The sequence below is a fragment of the Penaeus vannamei genome, chromosome 18, assembly GCF_042767895.1.
Source record: "Penaeus vannamei isolate JL-2024 chromosome 18, ASM4276789v1, whole genome shotgun sequence".
NCBI classification, from domain to species: domain Eukaryota; kingdom Metazoa; phylum Arthropoda; class Malacostraca; order Decapoda; family Penaeidae; genus Penaeus; species Penaeus vannamei.
In genome coordinates this window covers 40,521,778-40,532,092 of record NC_091566.1, presented here as the reverse complement: position 1 = coordinate 40,532,092, position 10,315 = coordinate 40,521,778, and the positions used below count along the sequence as shown (strand labels likewise).

Below are 10,315 nucleotides of genomic sequence, written 5' to 3'. Positions count from 1 at the left end.
CAAAGTATCTCTCTGGCAAGTATCACTCCACATCTTTCTCATCTCTCCAAATATCACATTCAAAATAACTCGATCCCCCCCCCCCCACCCCCCCGCCATCAGATCCGCCTGAGCGCGACACCCAGAAACGGCGAAGACTTTGCGGACTGGACTCTACACGGGCAGTACGCGGGCCCTTTCGACTCTGCGGAAAGGCGCCTCGCCTTCGGGAAGAGGGGCGGCAGCTACGGGCGGTACCTCGTCGTCAAGAAGGTGTCCAGCGATGCCGATACTCTGAACATTGTGGTGTGTATCTCATCGAAGTTGTAGATTTAATTGGTAGATAAGGTAATTATTACTAAGGAAAATGTTATTTGCCTATACATACATATATATGAATATGTATAAATAAATACACACACACACGCATACACATATTTATATATTCTCTCAAAATTCTTTTTGTCATTTTTGATACCACATAAAAACGTGGTTATAATAATACAGCTGATCAGTATTAATATATATATATATATATATATATATATATATATATATATATATATATATATATATGTGTGTGTGTGTGTGTGTGTGTGTGTGTGTGTGTGTGTGTGTGTGTGTGTGTATTTATTTATACATATTTATATGTATGTATAGGCAAATACCATTTTATTTAGTAAACATTTTTTTCCTAACAAATATCACAAACTTTTACATGACACATTTTCCTGTATGTGTGAACACGGAGTTCTGTCACACTGTACTAACACAATGTATTATTATTCTTTACAAATTATATTCCATTTCTCGATAAAATGTTTGTTTTTCCCCTTTACTCATCAAAACTACCAATCCTATTTTTTCTGGATTCACCATGGTTTCCAAATACCTTTATGAGTAAAAATTCGCGCATATCAAACCTTCTTGGTTTCTGGGATGCTTCTGAGGAGTTGTATCCAGGCCACGTACAGAGATACTTGACAACTTGGAGTAGTTAATTAGTGTGTGTGTATCAATAAAGGGTTCGCTAAAGTTGGTCGCCCTTTCAATGATATTGCTTGAAAGAAATGCCAAGGAAGGGAATGGTCTGAAAATGCGTTAAAAGAGGTGTGGAAAACGCAAAGATATGATCAATTGGAAGAGCAGATATTTACTACTATGTTTCATAAGTGATATCTAACTCTATGGTTCTTGCACATGCAACAATTCTTATAAATCTATCCAGCTTAGGGGTTTGGAATACGGAGACAACAGAACTTTGTGCTAAAGAGGCAAACCATGTGACAAATAGATAATCAATGATTGGTGAGAAAATGTGTCTGTGTCCGTCTTTATGTTGCTCTCAGTCAAAGATGGACTAATGTGACGGGAATAAAGTTGTGAAAGCTTAATAGACTATGAGTCAGTCCATTTGGAATATTCTTATCTGGTTCAAAATCTCCTCTCATTGTTAAATATGTTGTTAATCAGTAGTGGTTGCTACTCCCAGTTACAAAGCGTTATGGCGTGTTGTTCTCGCCACATTTTCTCAACCATTTTTCTCTCTCTCTCTCTGTTTATACAGATCAAGGACTCGTCTAAATTATCATAATTCAATACACAGGCATACCATAATCATGTTAATCCACTTATCAAGCATTTCAACGTAAAATATAAGGGTAAAACATGACTTTTCTACTAGCACTGAATTTACCCATACACGGGAAGACAGCAATGACTCATCTGACTAGAAATCGTGAAAATAACGAACTAAATGCTTTCCTGTGAATGAATTATCAATATTTAAACAAACAATTAATAAAAGTTTTAAAATATACTCTATTTGTTATAACACTAAACTTTGGTATATATATGTTTATAGAAATAGAAATAAGTGAAGAAAAGTTTTCACTGGTGTCCCTACATCTTTAGAATTGGAACCGACGCCCCTTGTTAAATGTCGAGTAAATAACGATCTCGACATACCCACAGACACACACACACACGCACGCACGCACGCACGCACGCACGCACACACACACACACACACACACACACACACACACACACACACACACACACACACACACACACACACACACACACACACATACATAGATATATACATATATATACATATATATACATATATATGCATATATATATATATATATATATATATATATATATATATATATATATATATATATATACATATAAATGTGTATATAGATATTCATACATACATATATACACAGACACACACACACACACGCTCACACACACACCTATAAGACAATAAAGAAGCGGTGCCATTGTCATCTAACGTCATGGAAACCGACGTTGGCAGAAGACTCGGAAATAATGATGATAATGATGATGATGAAGATAATGATTTTAACATTGATAATGACGATGATTCGGACAATGTTAAAGATGATTATTAAGATATCCGTGATAATATTAACAGGAATATTGAATATGATGGTGATGATGATGAGGATAATGAAGAAAATGATAATAATAGCAATAATAATAATGATGATAATTATTATGATGATTATTATCATATTTTCCTTATCGATTTTTTCATTATAATTGTTATTATCATATATGATAATAATAATAATCATAATACAAAGAATGATACTGCTACTAATAATAGTAATAATATTAATAATAATGAAAAAGCCAGTGATAGGAATATAAATGATAATGAGGATCATAATGATATTAAAAATAACAATGATAATGATGATAACAGGAATAACAATATCGATAATGACGATGATAATAATAATGATGACAATGAATAGGATAATGGTGAAACTAATCATGATAGTAACAATAATGATAACAACAATAATAAAATGATAGTAGAAATAAAGATTATAATAATGACTATAATGATCACAGAAATTTAATGATAATAATCATACAAGTGCAAGAACCTCATGTTAATCGACTGCAATATATTCGCTAACCAGCCAAGAAAAGAAGAAGAGAAGAAGAAGCAAAAAAGAAGAAAGAAGAAGAAGCAAAAAAAAAAGCCCAGAGGCAAGGGATTCTCCGAGAGATCCTTGTTCCTCCAGACGAGGACCGCCTCTCGCTATGCACTCGGGGGGACCAAGAAGAAGAGGCCGACAGCGAGGAGAGGCACAAGGACGACCGAGAACAGGCACGCGACGCGACGACCAACATATGTGGTACGATGATAGGTCACCCTTGAAGTGATTTAGATGACGCCACGAGGACGAGGCTGAGGTGGTGGCTGAGCGGTATAACTCCTGCGGGAGTCCGACTCCTTCGCCCGACGCGCCCTTCGGTGTTGATAGCCCGGGCTGGTTCCTCGGCCGACAGAAAATACTCTTCAGATCATAGAACAGGTACACTTCTGTCGTCATTGTTTTTTGAACTTGTGTCGGTATTCATCGCATACGAAGAATGTGGCTCTCAAAGCTCGCCATAAAATTTAGTGTAAATAGTGGATGGCCTTTTTTTTTTCTCTGTTCGTCATTTCTGGTGGAACACTCGGGTGGAAGTGCCAGTCCAGTCCGACTCCTTCGCCAGACGCGCCCTTCGGTGTTGATAGCCCGGGCTGGTTCCTCGGGCGACCGCTATTGTTTTTCTTGTAATAAGAGTTAAACTTCTGTTGTCTTTGTTGTTTTTCTTATCATCAGTATCTATCACACGCGTGGAATGTGAATGTCACAGCTCGCCATAATATTAAATGTGAATTCTTGACTGTTTCCTTTAGACGCGTCATTTCGGATGATATATTGAGGTGAAAGTGACGCTACAATAATATGAGGAAATGTTTTTAGATAAAAGTACCTTAATAAAAATGTATCTTAATAAATAATATGATGATTATGTTCTCAATACCATTTTTGAAATTATATGTCGACGATGTATATTGACTGTTTTTAGTCGGCAAGACATTCATGGGCGATCATTTACTTTGACTAACGACACAATGCTTGATGCCTGAATGTATTTTCATGTGAGAATAGAAAACGTCGTTAAAGAAAAAAGGAAATAAAATAACATCAAGTGACTCTAGCCTCAGTTTTATTTTGGAAAATTGATGCCTCCACGTTAAAAGTCATGCTGCATTCTATTTGATATAGATCTCAGAAATGCAGATCTTGCGAAAAAGTGATCCCACTAAAGCTGCATATGTGAGTTTACAGAAGAGGAAAATAAAAAGCAAACTGACTGTGGGAGATCAAAGGAACACTTAGCACGCCCACCGTTCAAACCACGCCCCTGCAAAACCCTGTACGTTACCTGAGGAAGGCCTAAGACAATTGATTTGGGCATTTCATTCTGTTAGGATTATTATTTCATTTTTTGTTGTTATTTTCTCTCTGTCATGATATCAGTTCTTTGGTTTTCACATTCTCTTTATCATCATTTCAGTCCCACTCTTATTATTTTTTCTTGGTCATTAATGTAATTATTATTCACATTGTTGCTCTTGTTATTCCCTTCTTCCTTGGTCTGCTTGGCGCAAAGAAATCGCTTCCCTTATAATGCAGTGTTTTTGGTCCGAAAATCTGGGTTTGTCGGGTATTCTTAAAGGCATTCGAGTGGCGCTGGGACGTCAGGCCGTGTTAACATCTCCGACGAAGAAAAGAAGGTTATTTGCAATGAAATAGTTTCCTTTCGGCCGAGGGGCGTTTGAATTCGGGAGAGATACGGGCAGCGGCGATGGCTTTACCGCCACGAAATCGGGAATAAATGGAGGTGAAAGGAATTTGAAATAAAGGCTGGATTTTGTCAGAATGCAGAACCCTAGATGCCAGCCGTCTCGTGACTGCGTTGGCGTGTAGCCGAAGTGTTTAACGGCAGCGCAACTAGTAAGAGAAGCCGATTTTAAAAGAGGTGTCCGCGAATCGGCAGTCTAGGATTTCGTAGAGGCCATTACGGATGTTTGAAAATCCCCTTTCATTCACCTGGACGTTGGTCAGCATGCCGCACACAGCAGGTCCGGGTTATGTTTTCTCGCTTTGTGTGACGTCTGTTGCCTCCAGGAAAGTTGGGAAGGGATTCCTAGTGTGGGAGACCTGGAAAACCCGGGAATCGGCGGACCAATACCGATAGAAAATTTGTATGTATATATATGTGTGTGTGTCAAGTGTCTGTGCGATTTTGGTTGTGTGATTTATGTCTCTTATTGGTGTGCACGCTCCTCCCAGCAAACTCGTATCTGGGGCAGATAGCTGTCCCCGAAGTGACATTCACACTGCTATGGGAGACTTCATTGCTGTCGGTCGTCATGACTCATGACCTGAATCCGGCGATGAGAATCGCTTCTTCGATTTAGGATTTAGAGACTGCGGATTCCTGGTTCCTTTTCTCAGTGCTTCAACCGCATTGCTGGACATGGTACAATGATATCGGTAGTATGAAGAAAAAACAAATCCTTGGGGTTCCTCTGAAATTTCAGGGTTTACCAGAGTACCGAGCACAGTGGTATTGACCACACGACGGCTTTGGTTACCCTTCGAGGTAGCAAGGTTCTCACTCCTATTCTTCCGAAACGTGAGAGACCAAATGTATATATATATATGAAGTAGACATATGTACCAATCAAAATGTCTTGACTCCTTTACTGAATAAGGTGTTGGAGTGCGGCAACTCCTCGGAGCGAGGTGTTGCTCCTTAGCTCCCCGCAGGGAGTCTGTCTGATCTCCTATACACTGGTTTAAAGGTCGCACCAAGTCACGTTGTTAGCATGTGACGAACGGAGATGAACAAGGAAGCGTTACAACAATACATAGTTCTTGTGGAAGAGATAGACAACACAACATTCTAATGTCTGGTGAGGCAAGAAGAGAGGAATGAACAGAGGAAGCAATGGTCAGGCGTATATGCATATGTATATGTATGTGTGAAGATACATATGTGACAAACAAATAAGGTTATATATATGTATCATATAGTAATTAGATATAGATATAGCTGGGTTACAATATACATATATACATATATACATATACATATGTGTGTGTGTTTGTGCACACACATATTCGTGTGTATGTGTGTGTCTGTGCAAGGTGGATAGGCAAGCCATGAGCTTCCAAAGTGGCGGCCGAGGTCTCCAAGCCAATGGGGAGCCTCGCAGCCGATGCATGTGCCATCGGGCAACCTCGACACCAGCGCCCCTGGCGGGATGCCAAACCGACCTCGATTCCTGCCCCGTCCCGTCCCTCAGTGAGCGTCCAGCCGCTGTCCCGTGAAGAGCAGCAGCCAGCGCCTGGCCCGGCCTCGCCATCGCTCAGGCTCCTCAGTCGACCTAACCTTGTGTGTTTAGCAGCGGGTTGCACTCTTGTACCGATAAAATCAGGCCGTGCACAATGCACAAACTAAATTTATTGAGGAAAGTGAGACAGCAGTTTCGGATTCGTCCTCGATTCCATCTTCGGGTCTGAGGAGGAAAGGTTCAGGAAGGGAAGAGAATGCGTGCTGCTTTCCAGTCCATCTGATGGCCAGTGTCCCACTTATGGCAGAAGAGGGCGTTGTTGATGGTTTCCCTTAGCGTACTTATGCTGAGACAGACGCTGAGTAAGCTTAGTAGCGCCTGTTTCACCAAAACACTGCTTATCCCAGGAGGCACAAGGAAAAGAATAGGTGGCCACCTTCGAGGTAGAGGGAGGGCAGGTGTGAAAAAAATTACGACGGAGAGTAGATCTCCCAGTTTTCTACCACACACACACACACACACATACACACACACACACACACACACATATATATATATGTATATATAAATGTATATTTTATATATATATAGATAGATATATTTGTAAATTATATATACATATGCATATATATATATATATATATATATATATATATATATATATATATATATATATATATATATATATATATATGTAAATTATATATACACATGCATATATAAATAATTATATATATATATATATATGTACATTTTATATATAAATATATATATATATATATATATATATATATATATATATATATATATATATATATATATATATATATATATGAAAATGAAACTAGCCACAATGAAAAAATGAAAAGCGTGACGTTTCGAACTCTTCAAGAGTTCCTCCTCAGACAAAAACCGAAATGGATCCATTCCATTTCGGTTTTGTCTGATGAGGAACTCGTGAAGAGTTCGAAACGTCACGCTTATTTTCATTTTCTCATTGTGCATAGTTACATTTTCATGTTTGTGTTCACGTGATTGCGTTTGTGCTTGTGTACATATATATATATATATATATATATATATATATATATATATATATATATATATATATATATATATATATATATATATATATATATATATATATATATATATATATATATATATCCATATATATATGAACCATCATAGTAGGTGTGGAAGTAAGAGCTGACTTGCTTCCATAGACATTACCTATCTACTCAAAATTTTATTCACACTCCTTGGAGTCAGAAGTAATGAGGAGTATTTTTGACAGATGGAGTAATGCACTGCAGCACTGATATGAATAAATCAATCATCCTCCTTGACCTGGAGTCGAACCTAGATCATTGAAAATATGAAGCTTACAAGACTGATTCGGATTTGAAGTGCAGAATTAATTTCCACTGACTGCCCACGGGGAGCGTGTGTAAAACTTCGCTATTACCACTCAAATATGTGTAGAAGGGTAATCACTATGGAAGCTTGTTAGCAGCTAGTTGCGCACTCCTTTTATTGTGGCTCGTGTTGCAAAACTGGTTAAGCATCGGTCTTGCAAATTTCATAACAGGTGTTGTAATTTTCCTGAAGGGATGCCAACACATGGTATTGTTCCCATCACTACAAAATCAGCATATTTGGTAGTTCTGACACAATAAATCACTATATTATTCATAGATTAAGCGATTACTTTTCTTTTCTTCTTTTTAAAATCCAGAATCATCTCCTCTCATGATGGATTTGCACGCCTTGGTTTTAACTTCGGGATTGTATGCCGGGATGTGGGCGCTGTTCTTGGCCCTTGTGGATGGAAACTCGTTGATGGCCAGCCAGTCCCTAGGCTGCGCCCCTGAGGAGGTCTCGTCATATCTGTTGGGTAGTTCAATCTCTTGTGCCATGAGGTGTAGTACTCTACATGGAATGGCGTTTATTTACAAGGGTGAGTTATGCCGAATCAGTTTAATGTAATACCACAGTCTGCTACATAATCTATGAAACTAGAAAATGGAAGGGAAATGATTGACCTTTGAGCCCATAACCCGCCTCATACATTTTTTTCCGGATAGTTTTTATTTTTTTTTCAAGGTCTGAGGCCCCCTTAAGAATTGCAGGCCACAGTTTAAAATTAATTGATCTAATTCTGTAACCATATATAAAGGCCTTTGTTAGGTTATTCGGCTTTTAGCCTCTGAGGATGTATATGTAGGACTTTTTTCACACTTGGGCACCTGTGTGCTTGAGTTAATCCGCCTTTATGACAACAGTTAACCCCTTTCACGTCAGATGGTACCTGTGACATCTACGGACCTAGCCAGGTAGATTTCTCAGGTCAGGAGCGTCTCTTTCGCAGACTTATTTCGCCGCCACCGGGCCCCTTGGAAGAGGTATCTCGAGGAAAACCATCAGAAGCCACTGCAAATTATCCTTCGTGAGTAAGGTTTTCCCGCACAAGCCTGGGACACACATGCAGACACACTCACTTGCACGTGTACTGTGTCCTCATTAACTCTTTAGAAAAAGTATATCTCTCTCATGCCCAAACAGGTTTTATCCGCATAATGCTGTAGACGATTCGGACAGTACCATGTACCACAGCGCCAATGGCATTGCCCGTGCATGGTGGATGATAGACCTGCTGCAGCATAGGTTGGTGCGCGCGGTGGAGGTCTTGCCTCGATACGATTTCGCGCCAGCTGTTGGTAGATTTCACGATGTAGAGGTTTGTGAAAACTTTTTCCTAGTGGCATACCTCTCAGAACATTAATGATAAATTTTGGAGTAATATGTTATAATATCTCATAAGCATGCTCGACTCTGGTGAAAGCATGGGGCAGTTCTAGTGAACGAGTAAAACAAGGCTATTGAAAGGGGGGGGGGGGGGGGCGTTCAGCAGTCATCGAACACTGTATGGTTTCTGTTTGCTGCGAGCTGTTGGGTTTTCTCTGACCTTGTCAATGGACACTTTGGAACAGCCTAGTCCGTGTGCGACAAAGTCAGGAACCTTGTTTCGTTAGTAATTTCATTGCCTTTCAAAAGAACATGTTTCATCATTCGTTATTCCCCTTCTATTATATCTCAGTCAGTTACATTGACAGATCTCAGGTTGTTTTTGACACAGTAATTTTATCCACATTCCGTGCCGACGCGAAAACTGCGTAGAAGGGGGGTTTGTAACCCAATAGAATAGGGCGATTAGAATTGGTTGTATCTTCAAATTGAATTCACATTTATTAGTCACATTAACGCAATACGCAATAATCTGCTTGCTTTGCTTATTCATCGATCCACAAAAGATTGCTCAGAAATGTGTAGGAATTTGCCGTCAAATACCGGTTTTAACCTCATTTGTCGACTGTAGCTTTTTTTTTCTCGAGGGAGTGAGGGTCACATCCCACGCACTTTCCCTTCGTCACAACTGTGTCCATACCATGGAAAGCCAACGTCTTAAACAGAAGCTGATTGAGCCACAAGTATGGCAGTGGATATACCACGGCTATAATATATTAACCAAAATCTAGATTCATAAGGCTTTTAGGATTTTTTTCGTTTTTCAGTCTCTTTATCCTCTTATGGTGTTTATAAGAAACATTTTCTCGAAATGAAGCATAAATATTGCTTATTAATTTAGTTTTCAACTGAACATAATCGACACTCACACGCACATTGCCGCCAGCAAATGTGTATTTTTTGCTATTCTCTTATTCCTACCTGATCTTTGTCCCCCCTCTACATATTACATTACGAAAACTACTTCCAGTTCCCTCCCCTTCAGATTCGAGTCAGCTCCACCCCGAGGAACGGCGAAGACTTCTCCAGCTGGAACTTGATCGGGCAGTATGCAGGCCCGTACACAGCAGCAGAATGGCGCCTCAACTTCACCCATGACATCGGCATTTGTGGCCGGTACGTCGTCGTCCAGAAGGTTTCCAGCGATACTGATCATCTGCAGATTGTTGACGTCAGAGTGTATGTAGCTCCCATGATGCCGATTTCGTAATGCCAGTGATGGAAGACAACTGAAGATGGGAGACTGGATCGCGAACCTAGTCTGTTCCTTCTTTCTTCTTTTTTTTTAACCAGATTATACTCCGAAAGTCAAATTCAAGACTTATTAAGATAAATAAA

The 10,315-nt window shown here is 39.4% G+C and overlaps 1 protein-coding gene across 1 annotated transcript; it reads left to right on the top strand.

The window, feature by feature from the left end:
• Nucleotides 1-8,086: 8,086 nt before the first annotated feature.
• LOC138864839 (uncharacterized) lies at nucleotides 8,087-10,214 on the top strand. The gene is made up of 5 exons (XM_070133448.1): nucleotides 8,087-8,129; nucleotides 8,474-8,618; nucleotides 8,735-8,909; nucleotides 9,643-9,660; nucleotides 9,963-10,214. Exons 1-5 carry the CDS (start codon nucleotides 8,087-8,089, stop codon nucleotides 10,185-10,187), a joined length of 606 nt encoding a protein of 201 aa, XP_069989549.1. The 3' UTR covers nucleotides 10,188-10,214.
• The last annotated feature ends 101 nt before the right edge of the window (nucleotides 10,215-10,315 follow it).